The sequence below is a fragment of the Rhynchophorus ferrugineus genome, unplaced genomic scaffold (assembly GCF_030347505.1).
Source record: "Rhynchophorus ferrugineus isolate W39M unplaced genomic scaffold, kcgeb_rfMv2 rfM102, whole genome shotgun sequence".
NCBI lineage: Eukaryota > Metazoa > Arthropoda > Insecta > Coleoptera > Curculionidae > Rhynchophorus > Rhynchophorus ferrugineus.
The window spans coordinates 458,251-481,310 of NW_027472680.1; the positions used below are offsets into that span (position 1 = coordinate 458,251).

At 34.0% G+C, this 23,060-nt stretch overlaps 3 protein-coding genes, 2 long non-coding RNA genes and 3 pseudogenes across 11 annotated transcripts in view; 6 read left to right on the top strand and 2 right to left on the bottom strand.

Moving 5' to 3' along the window:
• Positions 1–9,418, top strand: part of LOC143205932 (eukaryotic translation elongation factor 2-like) — a 52,016-nt gene extending 42,598 nt beyond the window's left edge. Inside the window, exons 2-4 of one of the 2 annotated variants that reach the window (XR_013007998.1) lie at positions 8,770–9,074; positions 9,136–9,305; positions 9,364–9,418. Coding sequence is in view for 1 of the 2 variants with exons in the window: in XM_076418945.1 (XP_076275060.1) it covers positions 8,888–9,074; positions 9,136–9,254 (306 nt within the window). In the remaining variant the exon portion in view is untranslated. The other variant, XM_076418945.1, reaches the window with a different exon arrangement.
• On the top strand, positions 9,262–10,633 carry LOC143205960 (translation elongation factor 2-like; annotated as a pseudogene). Its single transcript, XR_013008018.1, has 5 exons — positions 9,262–9,293; positions 9,364–9,578; positions 9,768–10,156; positions 10,218–10,433; positions 10,495–10,633. The product of XR_013008018.1 is annotated as a translation elongation factor 2-like (transcript).
• Positions 10,634–10,897: 264 nt separating this feature from the next.
• On the top strand, positions 10,898–12,321 carry LOC143205915 (eukaryotic translation elongation factor 2-like; annotated as a pseudogene). Its single transcript, XR_013007987.1, has 4 exons — positions 10,898–11,036; positions 11,162–11,376; positions 11,567–11,991; positions 12,053–12,321. The product of XR_013007987.1 is annotated as a eukaryotic translation elongation factor 2-like (transcript).
• Positions 12,226–13,375, top strand: LOC143205930 (eukaryotic translation elongation factor 2-like). 3 transcript variants are annotated; one of them, XM_076418941.1, is made up of 4 exons: positions 12,226–12,420; positions 12,679–12,866; positions 13,083–13,131; positions 13,190–13,375. In XM_076418941.1, the coding sequence occupies exons 1-4, from the start codon at positions 12,368–12,370 to the stop codon at positions 13,224–13,226; spliced, it is 327 nt and encodes a 108-aa protein (XP_076275056.1). In that variant the 5' UTR covers positions 12,226–12,367; the 3' UTR covers positions 13,227–13,375. The 3 variants fall into 3 exon arrangements, with proteins under 3 accessions (XP_076275056.1, XP_076275057.1, XP_076275055.1); XM_076418942.1 differs by having other exon boundaries at positions 13,193–13,375; XM_076418940.1 differs by having other exon boundaries at positions 13,083–13,333.
• On the bottom strand, positions 12,679–13,106 carry LOC143205945 (uncharacterized). Its single transcript, XR_013008007.1, has 2 exons — positions 12,970–13,106; positions 12,679–12,793 (listed from the first exon to the last, which is right to left on the bottom strand). It is a non-coding gene; the product is annotated as an uncharacterized LOC143205945 (long non-coding RNA).
• Positions 13,376–13,504: 129 nt separating the features above from the next.
• Positions 13,505–14,672, top strand: LOC143205916 (translation elongation factor 2-like; annotated as a pseudogene). The gene is made up of 3 exons (XR_013007988.1): positions 13,505–13,636; positions 13,718–14,133; positions 14,192–14,672. The product of XR_013007988.1 is annotated as a translation elongation factor 2-like (transcript).
• LOC143205937 (uncharacterized) lies at positions 14,532–16,373 on the top strand. Its single transcript, XR_013008003.1, has 3 exons — positions 14,532–14,672; positions 14,994–15,165; positions 16,117–16,373. It is a non-coding gene; the product is annotated as an uncharacterized LOC143205937 (long non-coding RNA).
• A 2,101-nt stretch (positions 16,374–18,474) lies between these two features.
• On the bottom strand, positions 18,475–19,171 carry LOC143205913 (uncharacterized). Its single transcript, XM_076418935.1, has 3 exons — positions 19,021–19,171; positions 18,807–18,969; positions 18,475–18,753 (listed from the first exon to the last, which is right to left on the bottom strand). Exons 1-3 carry the CDS (start codon positions 19,035–19,037, stop codon positions 18,610–18,612), a joined length of 324 nt encoding a protein of 107 aa, XP_076275050.1. The 5' UTR covers positions 19,038–19,171; the 3' UTR covers positions 18,475–18,609.
• Between the last annotated feature and the right edge of the window lie 3,889 nt (positions 19,172–23,060).

Here is a 23,060-nt window from a genome sequence, read left to right on the forward strand (position 1 = left end):
ATTAATACAAACTGTACCATTACTTTCTGGAGTTTGTTCAAGTGTCGATGATACTTGTTTCGAACACCCTGGTTGTAGGCCTGGAATGATGGAAATAGGCACTACAAATATAGTAAGACAATTTTGAAATTAATGGTAATAATTATGAACAGAAATGTGACTGACTCCTTCAATATACCTTTTATATAATTTTGATTTTGATCCACTTCTATTTGTACATGTTCTGGGCTCGTGGTATTATTTTCACCATCACTAAATTGTTCATAAGTACTTAAAGGAAGGTTTAAATGTATCGCAAAAATGTCACGCGTAGTAACGATAATAAAACTGCTTCATGTTTAACCAACCAGTTTAGGATTTTTAAAGTTTTCTACTCATTTCTTAAGGATCGCTTTTTTAACGGAAAACGATGATGCATTTTCTAACTGTGCATCCGGGCACACAACACTTTCTAGAACGGGAATGCATTTCAGCTACGAACTTTCACCTAGTAATAAAATAAAATAATAATTTAATATATAAACGTTATAAAAAGCTGACCACACTATTCTCTACATTAGCATGGCGAATAAAACAAGAAATATGTTAAAGGTAGCGATATCTACATGTTGGACGTGGCGAAACATTTCGCCAAAATTTCCTAAGAAGTTAAATTTCTATTTCTCTATGAGTATATTCGCAAAATATTACCAAAACACCCACCTACGAAACTTCCTGCCCTCATATTTAACATAATAGTTTGGAGAGCATAATTGTATTTGTATCCGGTAGCTTCCAGAACAATCTCCGTTAGTTCGTTAATTGAAACATATTGCCTTGTCTTTCTTACCTGTCGGACCAATAAACTAGTGTTGTGGTCGAATAAAGGCCTTCTATTTATCCGGTCAAGTGTGTGTGTTTAGAAAATAAAGCACATTTCAAAGACTATAACATTTGTGCTGAAGTTGTAATAGTCAGTTAAATAAGAATTACTCTATTAACATATGTGGTGACAGTGATAAAGTAGCCGATATACCATCACCGTCAAAAATGGTAAAATCAGACTGTGTAGGAACATTGCTTGTCGTCTAATCAGAACAGAAGCTAGAAATAACAGAATTAGCGTAAAAATGCTTTATGGCGTGGTAAACTTCCTTATCTGATGCTTCTAGTGCACAAGCTGTGCCGTCAACTATGATGTCAAAATTTGTTTGTCAAAAATCGACATATTAGGGGTAAGTGATAACATTATAATTATTAAGGCAAGTCAATCTATCAAATTCCGGTACATTGTTACTATTTGAATGTCAAGCTATATATAATAGTACAGGGAAAGAATGTAATAGACTTATTCTTGGGTTTGCTATAAGTAATCTCCGAGTTAACTTGCCTATAATGTTAATTAATACTTTTATTTCTTGGTAAATAAAATACAAATATTCAACAAACATTTTAATGGTCACTATCTTGATAATATACTAGGGGTTGCAACGGTGATTACAATGACAATCGTATATCAACTACGTCAGCAAGATACTCTTTGAGAGACTCTAAGAAACTATATGATTTCCGGTCAAGGCGTCGTCCTTTGTATCCAAAAAGTGTACATCTCCCAAACAAAAAGCATTCCCATCGTTCGGACCCGTTACCACGTCCGCCTCATTTAGCGAATGAGTCATTAGGTGCCCTCTATGTAATTGGTCAACAATGCCGATCTATATTTTCTTACGGTCCATCTCTTAGTGATTATGGAAAATTTCACTTGATTCATTTACCACCACGACCTATTTTGATGCACTGTATTCAGTATCATTGAAAAATTCTGAGAATATAAGAAAAGTTAATTTAAATCACGAAAGAAAAGAATTTTAAGCAATTTCAAAGTACCGTCCTGCTTTCTTTCTGGGCTGTCATTATTATAAAGTCATCGGTTTGTACTCAATCATTGCAAAAAGCATATTTGAAATATGTACATAATAATCGTTGTAATAACAAAGTAAAAATAAACAAAAACCTTGTGTGTGTTCCTTATTTATTTTTTGAAGTCGGTTTAATTTTCTTGTTAAAAACATTATATTATTCTCTTTTTGGTGTTAGATATTTGCTCAATAAATATGCAGTTATTATATTAAGTATTACATAGGGTAGGCCAAGTAAAGTTGCAGCTTGTTTGAAGAAATATAGGAATAAAGGAACAATGATTGAAAATAAGAAATGCTTCAGGCCGGTACCTAACCTAACTGATTTGACAAATGCATTAACCAAACTAGATCAACCACGAAAAGTCGTTGTTCCCATCGGGAATCGAACACGCGATCTCCACGTGTGATCTGAAGACTCTAATAACTATACCATAGAAGCAGTTGCCTGCAATATTTCTACGGCTTCTCATACGATATGGTTAGTCTTTAAAAAGCAAACTGAACGAATTTGTACGGATAATTAACATAGAATAATTAACCTAGATATTATAGACAAACGTTTGTGCATTTTCTATTTTCCCTTCCCTTTTCCAGATCTTAGGAACCTTTAATTTACTTAATGAACTATCCTTTTCTTGGGGTCTTGGAGTTTCTGTTTGGTCAGCTGATTAAAGTCCTTGTTGATGTGGAACCCCTGTTTGGTGATGATAAGGACTTGGTATAGGAATTTTGCGATTGTACTGCGGTGAATTTTTTGAAAAGGGATGAGTGAAAAATTCCTTTTGAACCTTTGTGGTAATGCATTTGAGTAATTCTGTATATGACGCGCTCAAATTTTTTTCTCCCCTCTTTCTAAATTTGTTCATCCCTTCATGACCGATGTACTTGGACTACTTTAACCCGTCTAAATAAAGGAGTATATCTTTTAGAGCAGAACCATAATTATTGGAGACAATTTGCTTTTTCTACAGGTGAGAGGATATAGGATTTTCTGTGGAATAAATTGGCCTAGGTTTTTTCTGGGTTGATTTGCAACGTCCAAAATTTTAACAATTTGACCTCAGCATTTAATTGTCCTACAAAAACTTCAATGTGAGAAGATTTTTGTCTTCAGAGATATCGGGCTATGTATATCTGGATTGCGAATCCTTCACGCCTTAAACAAAATCTAAAGGGCCGGCTTGGTTGGCACAGTGGTCAAGGGCGACAGGAAGGCCCTCTTACTGTTGCGATAGTAGCCGTTTCGAATCTTGCTGGGTAAATTTATGTTCTTGATTGTTTATAATCCGAAAAAGAAAATCTGTGACTACGATTAGTCACGCCAGTAACCAAGCTGGGTAAAACCGGATTTATTCTGGAATCATCTCTAGGACCGTGGTTCGGAGTGGGGAACAGATAAACACTAGTTAATAAAAAAGAGACGTTCAGTGTTGTACGTACTATGTACATAGATATGTAAAATATTTTCTTGTCAACCCAATATAAACCCAAAAATATCTGAAAAATATGTAAAACATTATTTAAAAATGCCTATATTGTATTGTAGAGTCAGAAAGAATTACAAGAAGATAAATCAAATTGTAGATATGTTAAGTTACTATGCTACAAAAGAGTGGAAGTTTGAGAACAACAACGTGAAAACGATATGGAAAGAAATGAGAAAGAGCGACCGGGAACTATTTGATTTTGATATGGGTGCTTTGAATTGGGACATGTACTTTTACACTTGTATCCGAGGTAAATCTTACCTAGACTGAAATTCATTAATCATTGATGCTAGATGAACGATTATAAATATCGGTTATATGACAGAAGAACTAAAAAAATCCAAATTAGATGTTATTTTTGTTATTTCATTTCAACTCATATATATTTTTACATACTAATTACACCCAATTTTTCAATTATTTTTATATCAATTCATTTATTCATCATATAAGGTAACAAAAATTGGACAATTTGTATTATGATGTGATGGGAAATGATACAGTCATACTGGACCCAATAGTGATTCTTAACTAGTGCTTTTCAAACTTTTCTATAATGTTTCGTCAGTATTATGTTCCAAATAAAAAATTATTTAATACTATAACATTTCTATTTCCTTATTAGAACAATATATATAAATCAAGTAATACGTGTTAAACTGCTCGTAACACCTAATAACATTTCTAACCTTTCTAGCTAAAGAATTTTAGCCTTCTTTCTATTGATAAATTTACAAATGAAGGTTTCTGAAGGAATGAAGAAGGCTATGCTGCCGAAAAAATATTCATATTTTTCAATGTTCATGGTTTTATATCTTTCATGATATCATGTTCATATATGATATCAAGTAAATTAAGGATTTCAAGCAATCTAAGGAGATTAGATATGTTTTCCGAAGTGAACAAGTGATAAACAGTGAAGGGAAGTTAAGTTCGGTTTTCGATGTGGTCAAACTGTGGTATACTCAGGTTGGAGAGCCATAGCGAGCACACCGAGGAGGGGGTATCCCTTCAGAAAATGGGAATATGTGCATTTATAACGACTTAGCGTAAGTGGGTTAGGCATAACTTGGCAGGATCATTAAGTATGAGCGTCAATTATTAATGGATGATCACATGAATATGCTTGAATTGCGTTCAGCGTAGTATAGAAATCCGTGCAGAATAGCTATTCACCAGGCCCTTCTTTCAATAGCTATCGAAGCTATCTCCAAACGGCAAACCTGTCAGCAGTAAAAATTATTATGTGTTTTGGGGTGCTGAAAATTAAGGAACTCGAAGGGCCTATAACGGACATGTTAACGCTCTCATTGCGTTTTAATCCATCGTTATTTGGGTAGGGATGTAAGTTGATCGGAAATCTTCACCGAAATCGTGTTTTCTGTATACGCTGATCTCTGTGTCATTACAATTTTAGTATATGGCTTAGAGTCGCGACAACAAACAAAAACTATCTTGGAGCATGGTCGTAAATTTATGTTTTTGATTGTTTAAAAAACGTGATTGTCCTAGGCAAGAGTGTAAAATCAAGAAAACAACAAGGATAATAATCCCAGTCACGCCAGTAACTAGGCTGGGTAAGACCGGATGTCTTCTGGGATGATTTCTAAAGTTGGTCATTCGCCAGTCGGTACGCTTAATGCTGAGGACCGTGGTTTGATGCCCACGCCAAACTGTAGTACCAGTCCAGATAAACCCATAGTTTGTAAAAGGAGACTTTAAAATGTATTTTTAAAAAAGCGAGAATAATATATGCATAGACGGAGTAGCCTCGACCAAGTATTGTAATGCAAGCGGATTAATCTGCTATGATATATTAACATCTATCGGTTTCACGGAGTTTAATTGGTGGCATTACTAAAAATTCACAAATTTTCATGTCTTAAGATCCATACAGGTTTACTATTACTTTAACCGCTTAACCAATAAATTTGTAAACAAAATAGTTAAAATAATATAAAATAGAATTAATAGTACGTTTCAATATTTTTAATATATTAGGCAAAATCCATTCTTGGAAGACATTCAGTTTGAGATGATTGACGATGATAAATGTATCATGCTATGGCTAATATTAACCACAAAAACTCGCTGGAAAGCTGAAATTCTTAAATACACCAGATCTCATTGTAAAAAATAATAAATATAAAATATAATGGGGCGTACAGTGTTCACAGATCAATTGATTAACTTCAGTTAATGTACAATGGTTAATAAAACAGATAAACGAGTAACATTGATTAATGTTTCCACACGGAAAATAAACATCCAAGTTCTTGCATCAAGCAAGCATTGGCAAAGGAAAATGAGCTTGGTCTCTACGAACATCTACTAAAACCATGCAAAAAGCATCTTTGTTAGTAACAACCTTTACATAATACTAAATCGAAAACCTGAAAAGAAAACTGGAAGAGAAGAAAGAATTTTGATATTTGTATCATTTTGATACTTATATTATCAGGTATATATAAATGTTTGATTTAGAAATAGTGAAAAAATCAACAATCAAATCAATAAAAATAAAACGAATACTTAACAACTGGATTCCTATAGACGAACTTCGATTATATCGAAGTAATCTACTTTCAAATATTAATTTTTTCCTTAGAAGATATCCGGCTTAGTTGATCAGTGTCATCAACTAAGCGGTTTCGGGTTTTACTGTGTAACATGTCCACTTTACTCGCTTTACCAATAAACCATTTTGTTGTAAACGAAGTAGTACTATTCAACATCTCTAGAATATTAGTTATGGTGTAAACCTTAACCTATAAATTGATTCTGGACATTGGTAATGAATGACATTAGAATTACAGGTTGGCCAACTAAAAAATAATTAATATTATAAATATATAAGTTAAAAAAAGTTATAAATATTTAATCTTTACGGATTATATAATTGTTGTATATTATATAAAATTAATTATATATGCTTATTTCAAACATATTTAATTCCAACAGTATACATACCATCTATTTACAAAGACGGTTGGTATCAAGTACTCGGCCATTTTGACATTGTTTTAATCGTCAAGTTAATTACTTGCATCTTGCCGGGTTTTTCACACAATTTGTGATTTCGAAAACAGTTATAATGTCATCTAATACAGGAGGTAACAATTTAGAACAAATACTAATATTGGAGATGGTATCTAACGAACCATCTCTAGGAAACGTTAGAGATTTACCTTCTGGTACTACTACGCAAGTGCAAGAAGAGGTGCCAACGCCTGTTACTTATACCTACGGATGGATTAACGTCGAATCATCTAATATTCCTTATATTATCGTTGATGATATTTATGTTAGTGTCAGAATATTAAACGACAAAGTGCTCTCAAGAATGAAGAGATTCTCAGTTGAAGTGTATAACTTATTTTATATGCAGTGTAGTGTTATGAGTAAAGTGGAAGTAGATCTGTTCAATATGATTAACATTGCACATGGTGATTCTTTTGGAAGCAGTTTTCGAGAGGGCCGTGAATACAAATTGCAGTTGTTTGAATTTTTAAGATTGTATTGTTTTTTAAAATTTTGTGAATATGTTTTGTACAATCTTATAAAACATATGTACGAACAATTTCCTAAAGAGATATGCGGCTTTTTACAGATAACTGCTAAGTATCACATACCATTTATAGTGAGAGACAATGAAAGTTACACGCCTTTGTTTTACTTTGAAGGAGATTTTTCCTTTTTGGAAGACAAAATTATAGTGTGCACTAATTGGGAAATGGCCTATTTTAAATTGCTATTCAAACTTCAGAAACTTAAAATCAAATTTGGAAAATATGACTTGTGTCGAATGATTAAAGTTGATGATTTGTTACCCTTCGTTGAAGGGGTTGTTGACACAAAATTAACATGGCCATTATCCGATATGCTCTGGATGAAGCCAGATAATAACTGAAAATCAAATATTTATTCTTCAACAATAATTAAAATTGATGTTATTTTCAAATTTCTATATTTTAGTTTATGTTTGAGAACTTTCTCTAAATATTTTGTTGCAGAATACTTATAATCCTAGTTATAGTATTGTAATCATGTTTAAACACATTAATATTTAATAAAATTTTGATTTAACGAATCATATTCGTTTTAATTTTTATTGTGCCGTTTAATAATAATGAATTGAATATATTATTTGTATATAGTTTAAAAGTTGTTTTAAATAACATTAATTGATAGTGTTTATAGTTATTTAAAATTAAACATTTAAACCTCTCTATTTCGTTTAATATTTGTTTTTTTCCCTTGTTCATTTTAAATTTACTATTCATACATTTAGCCTATTTTTTAGTATGTGTCTTTTTTACCTGTTGTAACTATGGTATCTGTATGATTATGTCCCCAAATAATAGTCCGCTAACTGTTTCTTGTACTATATTTTTTATGTACGCCAATCTATATCGAAGGCCCATCTAAGAATATAACTGAGCTTATTTTTTAGCTTTCTTCTGTTATTACAGAAATAATTTTTATGTTTCTAAACATTACAAATTCTTAACATTTATTTTTCATAGAGGTGAATTTTACAGCAGATGAAATTTGTGCCATGATGGTCTAAAAACGAAACATCCGTAATATATCCGTCATAGCTTACGTAGATAACGGAAAATCATATTTAACAGACTCCTTAGTATCAAAAACTGGTATTATTGCTGGTGCCAAAGTTAGAGAAATACATTTTACAGACACCAGAAAAAATGAACAAGACAGATTTATTACGAATATGTAGAATAAGAACATGTAGTATTTTGAAATATTGAACGACGAAATTTACAAACGACTGAACATGTGGGATAATTTTGATTAGTCATTCTGAAGCTTTATCTCTTTAAAATAAAGCTGGGTATTTGTTTTAACAAAAATACTAACTAATCTATTTTTAGCGCCATATTTATGTATTTTGAGCTCGAAGATAGGGATTTTTTCACAAATAATATTGATTAACGCGAAAACGAATAGAAAGTTTTTTGATTAATTTGATTGGTTCCTCTGGGCACATAGATTTCCGTTCTGAAGTAACTGCTGCCCTTCATGTAACTGATGATGCTCTTGTTGTAGTAGATTGTGTTTCCTATAAGTAAATTCCTAAATAATTATTTGTATAATAAATAAAATAATTATGTATGTAATATTGGTGTAACTTCAGTGTATATTAATTTTACTAAAGAAACATGCATAATGCAATTCAATGCAGATGCAATAACGCTTATCTAAATATATTTCTGTGGTAAAGACAATTTATTAAGAACTACCGAATTAAAGTAGGAAACATTGTAGTGTCTTTACAATCTTTTAATTAATCGTGATATCATCTCCAACCGCCCTAGGCCGACATTTCTACAATTTTGGTCCTGTTTTTTCCGGTAAAGTAGCCATCGCCATGAAGGCCCCCATCCTGGGACCTAACTATGTGGCCTCAAGAAAGAGGATTTAAACGAGAAGACAATTCAGGGAGCCATCCTTTTGATTGGTCATTATATAGAAGCCATGGAATATGTCCCATCTGGAAATATTTGCACTTTGTTCGGTCTGGATCAATTTTTGGTTAAGCCCGATACCATCTCCACATTCACAAACATGCAGAACTTGAATGCCATGAAATTCGGCGCAACTCTCGTAGAAGGTGTAGCTGTGGAACCCAAGAATCCGGCCGATTCACTAAAACCTGTAGAAGGTACGCAAATATTCGCTTTTATTGTGTGATTATCACTAAGGTCTGTGTGATTTGACTTCAGGTTTGAGACGTTTGGCTAAGTCTGATCTTATTGTACAATGTATCATTGAAGAATCTAGCGAAAACATCATTGCCGTTGCCAGAGAGGTCCACTTAGAAATCTGTCTGAAGGCCTTGTAGGAGGATCATGCTAGAATTCAAGTTACTTAATCCGACCCAGTAGTGCCCTTCGTGTAACTGATGGTGCTCTTGATGTAGTAGATTGTAAAATGTAAAATTTGTATTTTAGGAAAGATGAATATGAAGGCCTTCTCTCCACACTGTGCACTAACTTGAAATATGATAACAAGGATAAGGATGGAAAACAATTTAGGCGGACATGGTTACCTGTTGGTGAGACTTTGCTTCAGATGATTGCCGTTCACTTACCATACCCAGTAACTGCTCTGAAATACAGAATGGAAATGTTATAGGAAGGTCCACAAGATGATGAAGCCGCTCTTGGTATGTGTCACCTGTATGGATTTTTAAAACGCGTTAAACTTTGGTATTAATTTTTACTTGATGATGTGTAGTTTAGAACTCTAGGCTGATTCACTTTGAATGATTGGTATAAACTAAACAACAATTACCAATTTTTTATTATTTTTTTAATATTTGCGAATGACTATACTTAGCTTTGTTTGTTTTTAGGTATTAAAAATTGTAATCCTAACGGTCCTATGATGATATGTGTCTAAAATGGTGCCCACTTCCCATAAAGGTTATTTCTACGATTTTGGTCCTGTTTTTTCCGGTAAAGTAGCCACCGGCAGCAAGGCCCCTATCCCAAGAGCTAAATACGTGGCATCATTTAAGAAGATTTAAACGAGAAGACAATTCAGGGAGCCATCCTCATGATGGGTCGTTATGTAGAAGCTATTGAAGATGTCCCATCTGGAAATATTTACAGGCTGTTCGGAGTGGATCAATTTTTCCCGATCCCATCCCCACATTCACAAACATACGCAACTTGAATGTCATCGTAGTACGTGTAGCTGTGGAACCCAAGAATCCGGCCGATTCACCAAAACCTTTGGAAGGTACGCAAATGTTCGCTTTTATTGTGTGTTTATCACTAAGGTCTGTGTCATTTGACCTCAGGTTTGAAATGTTTGTCTAAGTCCGATCTTATGGTACAATGTGTCAGTGAAGAATCTAGCGAGAACATCATTGCCGGTGCCAGAGAGCTCCACTTAGAAATCTGTCTGAAGGCATTGGAGGAGGATCGATCATGCTAGAATTCAAGTTACTTAATCCGACCCAGTAGTACCCTTCGTGTAACTAATTGTGCTCTTGTTGTAGTAGATTGTATTACGGGTAGGTAAATTCCTAGATAATTATTTATATAATAAATTAAATAATTATGTATGTATTTTAGGTGTTACTTCACTTTGTATTAATTTTACTAAACAAAAATTAAAATTTTAAATAATGCATATATAAATATATTTCCGTGGTAAAGACAACTTATTAAGAATTTCTGAATCAAAGTAGGAAACATCAAAAAAAGGATATTGTAGTGTCTTTACAATATATTATTTAATCGTCATGTTATCTCCATCTGCCCTAGGCCGACATTCGTTAATGTTTGGTGGTACTGATGCTGCTAATTCGCTATAAATTGAGAAACAATTTTGTAATAATAAATTATTTGCAGGTGTGTGTGTACAAACGGAAACTGTCTTACGTCAGGCTATCGACGAACGTTTTAAACCAATCTTGTTCATGAACAAGATGAACCCGTACTCTTTTGCAATTGCAGTTGGACCCTGAATAACTTTACCAAACTTTCTAATGTTAAACAGTCTATGGGTTTAGAAATATTTTAACCCAAAAACAGGATAATGGTAACAAAAGATCGTTTTGCATGTATATCTTGAATCCCATCTACAAAATTTTTGACCTGATAATTAACAACAAGTAAACATGTGTTTAATTATTTAAACAAAATTAATTCTTCCAGCACAATTAGGTCACTATAACAATTTATCGAGAATGCATTATATATTTGTAGTTCTTGGGTGTAACTAAAATTTTTATTTTAGTAAAGAAGAAAATGAAGCCCTTCTCTCCATACTGCGCCTTAACTTGAAATGTGAAGACAAGGATAATGATAGAAAACAATTTAGTCAGACATGGTTACCTGCTGGTGGGACTTTGCTTCAGATGATTGCCGTTCATTTTCCGTCCCCAGTAACTGCTCTGAAATAGTGAATGGAAATGTTATACGAAGGTCCACATGATGATGAAGCCGCTCTTGGTATGTGTCACCTGCATGGATTTTTAAAACGCGTTAAATTTTGGTATTAATTTGTACTTGATGATGTGTAGTTTAGAACTCTAGGCTGATTCACTGTGAATGATTGGTATAAACTAATCAACAACTACCAATTTTTTATTATTTTTTTAATATTTGCAAATGACTATACTTTGCTTGTTTTTGTTTCTAGGTATTAAAAATTGTAATCCTAACGGTCCTATTATGATAAGTGTCTTAAATGGTGCCCAGTTCTCATAAAGTTTATTTCTACGATTTTGGTCCTGTTTTTTCCGGTAAAGTAGCCACCGGCAGCAAGGCCTCTATCCCAAGAGCTAAATATGTGGCAACATTAAAGAAGATTTAAACGAGAAGATAATTCAGGGAGCCATCCTCATGATGGGTCGTTATGTAGAAGTTATTGAAGATGTCCCATCTGGAAACATTTACAGGTTGTTCGGAGTGGATCAATTTTTGGTTAAGCCCGATACCATCCCCACATTCACAAACATGCAGAAGTTGAATGTTATGAAATTCGGTGTAACTCTCGAATGTTATGAAATTCACGTGTATCTGTGGAAACCAAGAATCCGGCCGATTCACCAAAACTTTTAGAAGGTACGCAAATGTTCGCTTTTATTGTGTGATTATCACTAAGATCTGTGTCATTTGACTTCAGGTTTGAGACGTTTGGCTAAGTCTGACCTTATGGTACAATGTGTCATTGAAGAATCTAGCGAAAATATCATTGCCGGTGCCAGAGAGTTCCACTTAGAAATCTCTCTGAGGCCTTGGGGGAGGATCGATCATGCGTGAATTCAAGTTACTTAATCCTGCCCAATAGTGCCCTTCGTGTAACAAGATGGACCATACCCATTTGAAATTGCAGTTGGATGCTGAATAACTTTACCAAATTTTCTGATGTTAAACAGTCTATGGGGTTAGAAATATTTCAACCCAAAAACAGGATAATGATAACAAAAGATTGTTTTGCATGTACATCTTGAATCCCATCTACAAAATTTTTGACCTGATTATAAGCTGCAAGTAAACATGTGATTTATTATTAAAAAAAAATTAATTCTTCCGGCACAATTAGGCCACTATATAGTTTACCAAAAACACTTTTATGAAGTTATTAGGAAATAAATATATTCTTGGCAGTGCATTGGAAGAAAATTATAAGCCTAGGTATTAAACACTTTCATGTTACCTCTATCTTTATATCCTATGGTGACAAGCTGTTATATCGAGAATGCATTATATATTTGTAGTTCTTGATTGTAACTAAAATTTTTATTTTAGTAAAGAAGAAAATGAACCCTTTCTCTCCACACTGCGCATTATCTTGAGATGTGAAAACAAGTATAAGGATGGAAAACAATTTAGTGGGACATGGTTACCTGCTAGTGGGACTTTGCTTCAGATGATTGCCGTTCATTTACCATCCCCAGTGACTGCTCTGATATACAGAATGGAAATGTTATACGAAGGTACACATGATAATGAAGCCGCTTCTGGTATGCGTCACCTATATGAGTTTTTAAAACGCGTTAAATTTTGGTATTTATATGTACATGATGATGTGTAGTTTACAACTCCCGGCTGATTCACTGTGAATGATTGATATAAACTAAATAACAATTACCAATTTTTTATTATTTTTTTAATATTTGCAAATGACTTTATTTTGCTTTTTTTATTTTTAGGTATTAAGAACTGTGATCCTAACGGTCCTATGATTATGTGTCTAAAATGGTACCTACTTCTCATAAAGTTTATTTCTTCGATTTTGGTCCTGTTTTTTCCGGTAAAGTAGCTACCGGCATGAAGGGCCCTATCCTGGGACCTAACTATGTGGCCTCAAGAAAGAGGATTTACACGGGAAGACAATTCAGGGAGCCATCCTCATGATTGGTCGTTACATAGAAGCCATGGAGGATGTCCCATCTGGAAATATTTGCACTTTGTTCGGTCTGAATCAATTTTTTTATGAAGCCCTTCTCTCCACACTAACTTGAAATATGAAGACAAGGATAAGGATGGAAAACAATTTAAGCGGACGTGGTTACCTGTTAGTGAGACTTTGCTTCAGATGATTGATGTTCACTGGCCATCCCCAGTAACTACTTAGAAGTACAGAATGGAAATGTTATACGAGGGTCCACATGTATAGATGTTTAAAACGCGTGAAATTTTAGGTTTTATTTGTACATAACGATATGTAGTTTACAACTCTATGCTGATTCACTGTGAATGATTGGTATAAACTGAGCAACAATTACCAATTTTTTATTATTTTTTTAGCATATGCAAATTACTATACTTCCCTTTTTGTTTTTAGGTATTACGAACTGTGATCCTAACTGCCCTCTGACGATGTATGTGTCTAAGATGGTACCCACTTCTCATAAAGGTCGTTTCCACGCTTTTTTTCCTGTATTTTCCGGTAAATTAGCCAAAGGCATGAAGGCCCCTATCCTAAAACTGAAATATGTGGCATCAAGAAAGAGCATTTAAACGAGCAGACAATACATAGAACCATCCGCATGATGCGTCGTTATGTAGAAGTCATGGAAAATGTCCCATCTGGAAACATTTACAGTTTGTTCGGTGTGGATCAATTTTTGGTTAAGCCCGATACCATCACCACATTCACAAACAAGCAGAACTTGAATATCAAGAAGTTCAGCTTATCTTCCGTAGTACGTGTAGCTGTGGAACCGAAGAATCCGGCCCGTTCAGAAAAACCCGTAGAAGGTACGGAAATATTCGCTTTTATTGTGTGACTATCATTGTCTGTGTCATTTGACTTCAGGTTTGAAACCTTTGGCCAAGTCCGATCCTATGGTACTATGTGTAATTGAAGAATCTGGCGAATACATCATTGCCGGTGCCGGAGAGTTCCACTTAGAAATTTGTCTGGAAGCCTTGGAGGGGGATCATCATTCGACCCTACTGGGTCTTACTGTACTACGTGTTAAGGTATACTACTGTATCTTACCGTTAAACCGTCAGCGAAGAATCTGACCAGATGTGCCTGTCAAAGTCGCCAAACAAATACAACAGATATTGGCCCAAGTATTTTAGGTTCCAGGCTTTTAAATATATGCCGTATGGATTTCTATCAACATGTAGTCTATAAGATGTAGTTTATAAGGCTCTGCAATATAAAAGCTTGGAGTCTCATCAGTGAATATAACATTGATTAAAAAGGATTGAAACGACATGCTAATCAGCTAGTGGGATACTCATAAATTATTTAGACGGATATATAATTAGAGAATGATATATATTAGGTGAGTTAGTGTACAGTTCTTTTGGTTTAATTTTAAAATATTTCTTCCGTACTCTAGAACAAATAAAACACGCACTATATAGAATTTTGAACGAAAAGTTGCAGGCGTCTGAAAATTTTGAAGCAAATGTGCTGTCTGGTATCTAGTACACTAAGAACAACGTTACTAATTATGTTCCTGTTTTTGTCTAGATGAATCTTCCACTGGCTTTTGGTTTATAGATCATACCAATTAATAAGCAAAAAAATGGCAACGCCCTCTTAATTTATTTTTTCAAATCATATTTAATGGAGTGAGTTTTATTCTTAATTCTATTTGCAGGATTCCAATGGGCAACAAAGCAATCCATCGTGGTGGCGGTTAGATCATTCCTACAACCCGTCGTATGTTGTCTTTATGCTTGCCTATTAGTCAATATCTTAGTAGAAGTTCAATAGTCTGGGCAGACGTCCAGCCCAGACTCATTGAACTTGTTTGTCAGTGTGAAATTCAGGTAAATCTTTTATACAATTAAATTTTCACTCCATCTTAGAAATACGTTCCATATCTCAGAAAGCGGCACCAGATGATACAGCGTTGTATAAGTAGCAATTTTGAATTGTTTACATTATTATATCCCGGTTGATTTAGGCCTTCTATCCATTCTCAGATGATTCTCTAGAATCGACTTGTTGTAGGTATTTGAGTAATTAAAGTACTGGATACAACTTAGTCCATGCATATTTATACTTTAAAAACATCTCGATTAAAGCCACAACACAGAAATGAATCAAGAGTGAGGGATCTTCATCTTGTCCGGGTGGTTTTATCACGAGCATGCGCCGTAGCGTTTTTACGATTTTATATACAAAACAACTACTCTTAACATTTAATTATTCAACAATATATAAGCCGATTCAGTATATAGGCGCATCCACCCAATTATTATATGTCCAACTATATGTGTTGTAACATTCGCAAGATATGTTATATTAATGGTATATTACTTTCGATTCTAAAGAATTCTTACTTTTTGGCCATTTGGAATAGCGGAACTAATAAAACATTAACGATCGTTAACAAAATTATTATATTAACAAATGTTTTATTAAAAGATATCCAAAATTACCTGATTTCTGCTATAGATTTAATTGGCTGGTTTTCACAATGTGTCAACATGCTTGTTGAAAAATATGATTTATAATGTTTCGCATTTATAATTTAATTTTTGGAGATATTTCTTCCAGTTTAATATGTTTAAAAAATATACCAAAAACCATACCATAAGTTATGTATCTAATATTTGACCGAACTGCTTTATTATTGAATTTTCCGTTTTAATATTATAATTTTTCTGGAAACATAATTATTTATCAGATTATTTATTTATTATAAAAGCTAGTACTGTACTAATATACGAAATTCTTTTTTAACATATCTAATATTTTATTTTGTTGTTTTTCAGGATACACATAAAATAAAGAAAGTTTTCCAGATCTCAGTCAATACTTGGACAAAATGTAAACGCGTCGTTAATGACAATCCATTTTTTTCTATAGTACAAATAAAAAGGGCGTGATCCACGTTCTCATCAGAGAGTAGACGGCAGACTGCATCTGCTTTTTAAATCCCAAATATAACAACTTGAGGGAGTCCAAACTTGCTGGAGAAAGCGAATTATAGGAGAATTGGGGAATTGGACAGTAGGGGTTGACAGTACTTTGGTTGAAGGCTGCAATCCGACGAACTGTAGCATTTAAAAAGGATGAGCAATTTAATATATATTTGGGTATACATGTATGCTAGAGCCTGGTCTGGAATAAGGCGTAAAATACAGCTATAAGAATCACTCGCTGTTCGGTGAACTTGAGAGGACAGTTTTGTCCATTTTTAAGGTCCACCCGATAGAGGTGCGGTGGGCGTGGGTAGAAGAATGAGTCCATAAAGATACCAGATAACTGAAGTAAGGTAGTACATTCCATCTTACCGTGAACTTGTTAGGTTTATTAAGTTGTCTTTTTATAGCATTCATATGAATCGTAAAATTCAATTAATGTTATCAACGTTTTTAGTATTTAAATTTCAAACGTTAATTCATCAATAAACTATTATATTTCTTGTCATAGATTTTATAATTAATTAATAAATTTTTTTGGAAAAATGACTTGTTTTAATGCATCCATTATAATATTTTTTAGAACCGATTTGGTGAAGGTAATTGGGCAATTAAAATACTGAATTCAGCTGAGCCGCTCTGTATTTATACTTTATGAATAAGTCGGTTATGGCCACATCACAGAATTAATTAAGATGCCGGAATCTTCATCCTGCCCGTGAGGCTATAACTCGATCTTGCTCCGTAGCGTTTTACATATTTATATTTCAAGGCAGCAAAATACTTATTTATGCAATCGTGCTTAAAAGCGCATTTACCATATAGGCGTCTCTAATCAATTATTTGTGTCTAAAATTCGGCCACCCTGACCTCGCAAAACTTCACTCCGACCTGCTCTTGGAATATGGTGGTTGTTATTCTGGTTTTTCTATAATGGAGACATACTCTTAACTACTTGATCTTTTAAAATTTCTTACCTTGTTGATGATTTTTTCTTTATAGTTCCATTTCATACTGTGTACTTTCTTTATACTTTCCATACTGTGTATTTTATAACTTCTGTGAAATCAATTTTTTTACTTTTTGGGGTGACCTGCAGATTATTTCTTCGGTGAGGTCTGACTGCCAGACACCATTTTAAATTCTCTTAATGGTCTGGTATATTCAATGATTCTTTTTCTGTTTTCTTTTTTTTATGATCCTTATAATATACGTCTTGCTCGGACAGGAGTTCGGTGGTACTATGAACTTAACTTAAATATTATCTATATATTTTGATCAAACGATGATAACTCTATTCCTAATTTTTGAACTATTCTATACTGCTGGCGTAAAAACTTTCTGTTCGTCAGACTGCATGCATCCCATGTGATGGAGGGCTGGCTGTCATCATATTGTCGTCCGTAATGTAGACCTTTCCACGTCTGTTGTGGTGACTACCGATTGGTTGGCTACTCCTGTGCTGGCAGCCTGGCAGTAAACGTTCATGGCTACGTCGCTCGTGATGGCCCCCAGTTTTTGGTACCCTTCATATCATCAGCTAATTTGTTGTCACGTGCATTGGTTGTTCTTATCGTTGGAGTACCCCACATAGGTATGCCCCTTTTGCAAGCCCTCTTTACTTTCCTAAATATAACTATATATTTGTATTAGATATCGATGTTCTTTCCAGTTGCTCTATGTATTTGTGTTCTGAATCGCATCTTAAATTAATGACTTTATGTCTAACATGATCTGAGAATAGAATATATATTTTCATTGTGTAAAACTATTGAACACTTGTTACCTCCTAATGTCCAACCTCTTTGATAAACTTACTTTGAGCGGAAAGACAAAAAATAATTTGAATTCATTTAGTGTTTAATATCTTACTATGTATTTTATAGCTTATCACTTTTGGCGCATAAAAAATATAATACACATTTATTTAATTTTTAAGCATTTAATTTTTAATCCTAAGCAAGCAGACCTTGATACTTAACAAGGCTTCTATTTATTGGCATATCAAGACACCAAATGATAGATAATCGAGGTAATAAAATAAAAAAATTAATGAATATGTTAACAATAAAAAAATAAAATACGGAATAAGTTTTACAAGGAATAGACTATTTATTTCTAAAAATATTTGTCAACTGTATAATTAAATCATATATAGATAATAAACATACATTAAGCACATTTTTATAACATAATTTATTAGATACGGCAGTGTCTGTAAGTTGTCCTATTCTCTGTCTTTCTGAATTCCGAAAATTCCGTCTCTTTGAAGCAGACTCTGTGTCTAAACGTCTTAATACTTGATGTTCGAGACAATATCGCTCTGCATTATAAGTTGGGCCCTCACTCTAAAACGTTATCCCAACTATCATCAACTGGTACAAGTTTAATAGGTTCTAGAGGTGTTACCACCTTTTCAACTTCACTGCCTTCTTTTATTAGCTGCAATTCTATACACTTTTTATCCGGGCAGATACTATGGTGTAACTAGTATAAAAAAAGTACTGTATTGGTTTTCTTTAATAAATAATACACCTTACATTTAATTCTTCTGGTGGTACACGGTGACATGTATTATAATCACAAGGGACTAGTACAATATTCCCGCTGTTAGCAGCTTTGCATTTCTTCAAATGTAATTCCATCCTTGATACTCTTATGTGATGTGAGTTATTGTAAGGACAAATAACTTTTTCATTGGGACTGTAAAATATCGGTTAAGTATTATCTTTAAATTCTTTGGTCATACATTACTCTCTTAATATCTCCATTGTTTAAATTTCTGTATTATGTGTTTTTAAGATATTTTAAAGTATACACTAATATAAATTGTTAATAGTTAAATTATAAACGTTTATACGTGAATAAATGCACTTAAACTTTGAAATATTTCAAGGAAGCAAACATTGTTTATCAAATTCTTTTATCAAAATATTTTATGTTTTCTTATTGATTACATATATGGAAGATTAAAGAATAAACTAGAGATGATGAAAGAAAATCGTTTGTAACTTCCGATGTATCGATAGTTACATAAATTATTCCATAAATATTATAAAACCTTTAAATAAACTATTAAATTTGGTACTTAACCTTAAAAGATTAGCTTCTCTACACTAATTAAAATAAAATATTTATTAAAAAATTCGATACTTTAATGTACATTTTACAATCTTTAAATAATATCGATATTTTTTTGGGCCGTGCCCTGTGTGTATGTTAAATCGCAATTTAAAATACTGACTTTATTTCTAACATGATCTGTGAAAAAAAACCTTTCTAAAATGTAAAACATAATCGAAACATAACGATTAATATACTTTGAAAACGGATATTTAATTTTATATATTAATATACTTATTAATATACTTTTTACAGTATTTACAAAACATCGGCCTATATATCAATATTTTTATTTTTTATTAAAAAATCTACATATTTTTTGTGAAATATCGAAGTATATTCCAGTAGCAGTAGCTGTTAAAAAATATTTATATTTTATTCATCCCTTATATCCATATACTTTTTTTAAAAGTTGACCTTGAAAGTGAAAGGAATACATAAAATTAAACAAATTAACTCGGCGGGAATGTGACACTAGTTGGAAATATCATTCAACATCTTCCATTCAAGATCAAAATGATATTAAGTCGACTGCACGTTGTCGATATGTTCCCGTGCCGCACCTCCGAATGGTTCCAGAACAGTCTCCGTTAGTTCGTTGATCGAAACGCATTGGCTTGTCTTACCTGTCGGACCAATAAGGTAGTATTTTTGTCGAATAAAGGCCTCTTATTTAAACAAATAAGGTTAGAATATAATGAACATTTTAAAGACTAGAACATCTGTGCTGAGGTTATAACAGTGAGTTAAATAAGAATTTCTTTATTAAAATAAGTGGTGACAGTGATAAAATAGCCGATGGATTATCCCCTTCAAAAATGGTAAAGTCAGACTGTGTAGAAACTTTGCTTTTCGTCTTATCAGAACAGAAGCTGGAAATAACTGAATTAGCTTAAAAATGCTGTATGGCGTGGTAAAATTACTCATCTGGTGCTTCTAATGCACAAGCTAGAATGGTTTGGATATGCAATTAATCTAAACTAAAAATTAGGGGTAAGTGATAACATTATAATTGTTAAGGCAAGTCAATCTGTCAAAGTCCGGTACATACTATACAGTACATAGTTACTATTTGAATGTTAAGCTATATATAATAGTACAGGAAAAATATGTAACAGACCTTATTCTTGGGTTTACTAACAAATAATTTCCGAGTTAACTTGCCTATAATGCAACAACTCTCTGAATTGGCGTCAATGTCCTGTATGAAATGCTTTTATTTCTTGGTAAATAAAATACAAATTCAAATATTATAATGGTCACTATCTTGATAATATACTAGGTGTTGCAACGGTGATTACAATAACAATCGTATATCAACTACGTCAGCAAAATACTCTTCGAGACTCTAAGAAACTATATGATTTCTGGTCAAGGCGTCGGCCTTTGTAGCCAAAAAGTGTCCATCTCAGCATTCCCATCGCTCGGTCCCGATACCACGTCTGTCTCGATTAGCGAATGAGTCATCAGGTGCCATCTATGTAATTGGTTAACAATACCGATCTATATTTTCTTATAGCCCATCTCTTAGTGATTATGGAAAATTTCACTTGATTCATTTACCACAACGACCCATGGCGACAAAAAGGCCCATGCTGAATCCAACAAAAGAAATCTTCATAAAATCCCTATTCCTACTCTGTTCCTCCTGTGTTAACCTCTCTAATGATGACTGTGGTGCAGAAACATCTACTAGATGATAGAAACACCACCTAAAATCTGTCATTCGATGGCAAAATGACGGCAAATCGACTGCTACGTTGTCGATATTTTAAATTATTATTTACATATAGGGAAAATAGTTTAGTGGGGGATTTACAGATTTGCGGCTAGCTGCATATTGAAATTTTGCAGTTAGTCTTAAGTCTGCAATACGTTAACCTAATTCACAAACATACTAAATAATTTTTTCTGTTAATTAGATTTTGCAAATACTAAAATATCGCAATATAATATAGTTTTAAGCAATATAAATAAATATAATTTTGCATAGTACTAGGATTTGTATTAAAAGTTTGAGTCTCGTTTTCCTCATTTTTCCGCTTTCTAACATTTAAATTTTTAGGGCGCTTCGATTTCATTTGGATTATTTTATCATATTTCATATCACATCATAGTGCAACCAGCAGCAAAAAGAACATAAATGAATAAATGGAACTAAAATGTATTAAGGCAAATAATGTAAATTTGCCTACAATATAACGACTACTGTGTGACTATAACTAAAATAATTTTAAAAATAGTTTAATATTTTTCTTTGTACTTCGAGATTTTGACTGTTTATGATCTGTGATCGGTGGTTAATTGAAATATTACTCCAAAAATATAAGGTTTTTTTTTGTTCTGGCCTAAAATCAGGCGGTGGAATGCATGACGCATACCTGGTCGCGGAGACTTGCCCTGGAGTGACAAGTTGGACCGGGTTATGTGGGACTGTTGATGAATGATGTTGTTTTCCTTTGTGAAAGAGTTGAGAGCGTAGAGTATTGCCCTCTTGGCAAGCTTCGAAATGGCGCTGAGAAGGCTGATAGGCCTGTAATCAGATGGAGATGATTTTGCTCCTTTCTTGGGTATAACCGCTTTATGTGCGTGTTTCCAAGACGCCGGGAAGTGTTGCAGTCTCATGATGGAGTTAATGATGTTTGCCAGTTCTGCAAGCTGCTTATGCGGGAGCTTTTTTAACTGGGTAATCGACATTCCATCGAAACCTGGAGATTTTTTGGTTTGAAGTTTGGCGATCATAGTCTGTAGAGACTTTGGAGACACAAAATGGTTGAGAAGAAAGGCGGGGGTTACTGGTCTTTTGACGGAGTTGGATTCGTTGATGACAATGTCAATGTCTTTAGCTTTAGTGTTCTGTGCGGGTGGGAGGCATTTCATTTGAGCTTCGTAGGTCTCCGCAAGGAGCTCGACTTTTTCTTGGTCAGTGACTGTGAAATTTCCTGTAACCGCTGACTTCAGGGGAGGGATGACATTGTGCGTCTTCCCCACGAGGCATTTGGAGACACGCCAGAAGGAAAGGGGGCCATCCAGCTTTTGGTCCGCGAGAAATGAGTTCCATTTCATTGCTCGCCAAGTCGAGACGGCCGCCCTTACCCTCTTGCATGCTCTGGGTGAAGCAGCATCAAGGGTGAATCGAGCTAATCTGCATAAACCGTTTTTGATGCGAATTTCACGTTTAAGAGAAGCGGGAAGGTTGTTTTTCCACGGCTGGGGTTGTGATGAAATTTTGACTGTGGCAGATTCGTGAGCAGACTGAATATCGCGAGTTAGCTTCAGTACGGCTTCCTCGAGGTGTTCTGGTGTGTTAATTTTCGGAATTGGATCGAATTTCAGGAGAAGAGATTGGTAGTTTTTCCAGTCGGTTTTTTTCCTGAATCTTGTTAGTGGGACTTGAGTGGTGGCGCAGATTCCGAGTTTGAGAAGGACCGGACGATGATCAGAGTCTAGTTCGTCAAGGACTCGAACTTCGGAATCACGATTTACGTCTTGAAGAATAAAGAAATCAAGGATTCTTGCTGCGCCTTGAGAGACTGTACTAGGGTGATGGGTGGGTTCATCTGGCAAGGCAAGCCCAGCCCAGATCTGCACTTAGAGCTACGATGGCGTTACCTGCGGGATTCGCTCTGGAACACCCCCAGATGGGGTGGTGGGCGTTGAAGTCGCCACCT

What these genes read in the sequence shown, in the direction of transcription:
- LOC143205930 (XM_076418940.1), top strand. Translation starts at nt 12,368, where the DNA reads ATGTACATCTTGAATCCCATCTACAAAATTTTTGACCTGATTATAAGC. An exon ending in GACCTGATTATAAGCTGCAA is followed by an intron (nt 12,421 to 12,678) that starts GTAAACATGTGA and finishes TTTTTATTTTAG; the next exon opens with TAAAGAAGAAAATGAACCCT. An exon ending in AATGGAAATGTTATACGAAG is followed by an intron (nt 12,867 to 13,082) that starts GTACACATGATA and finishes TTTTATTTTTAG; the next exon opens with GTATTAAGAACTGTGATCCT.
- LOC143205913 (XM_076418935.1), bottom strand. An exon ending in TACCACCAGAAGAATTAAAT is followed by an intron (nt 18,754 to 18,806) that starts GTAAGGTGTATT and finishes TTTTTATACTAG; the next exon opens with TTACACCATAGTATCTGCCC.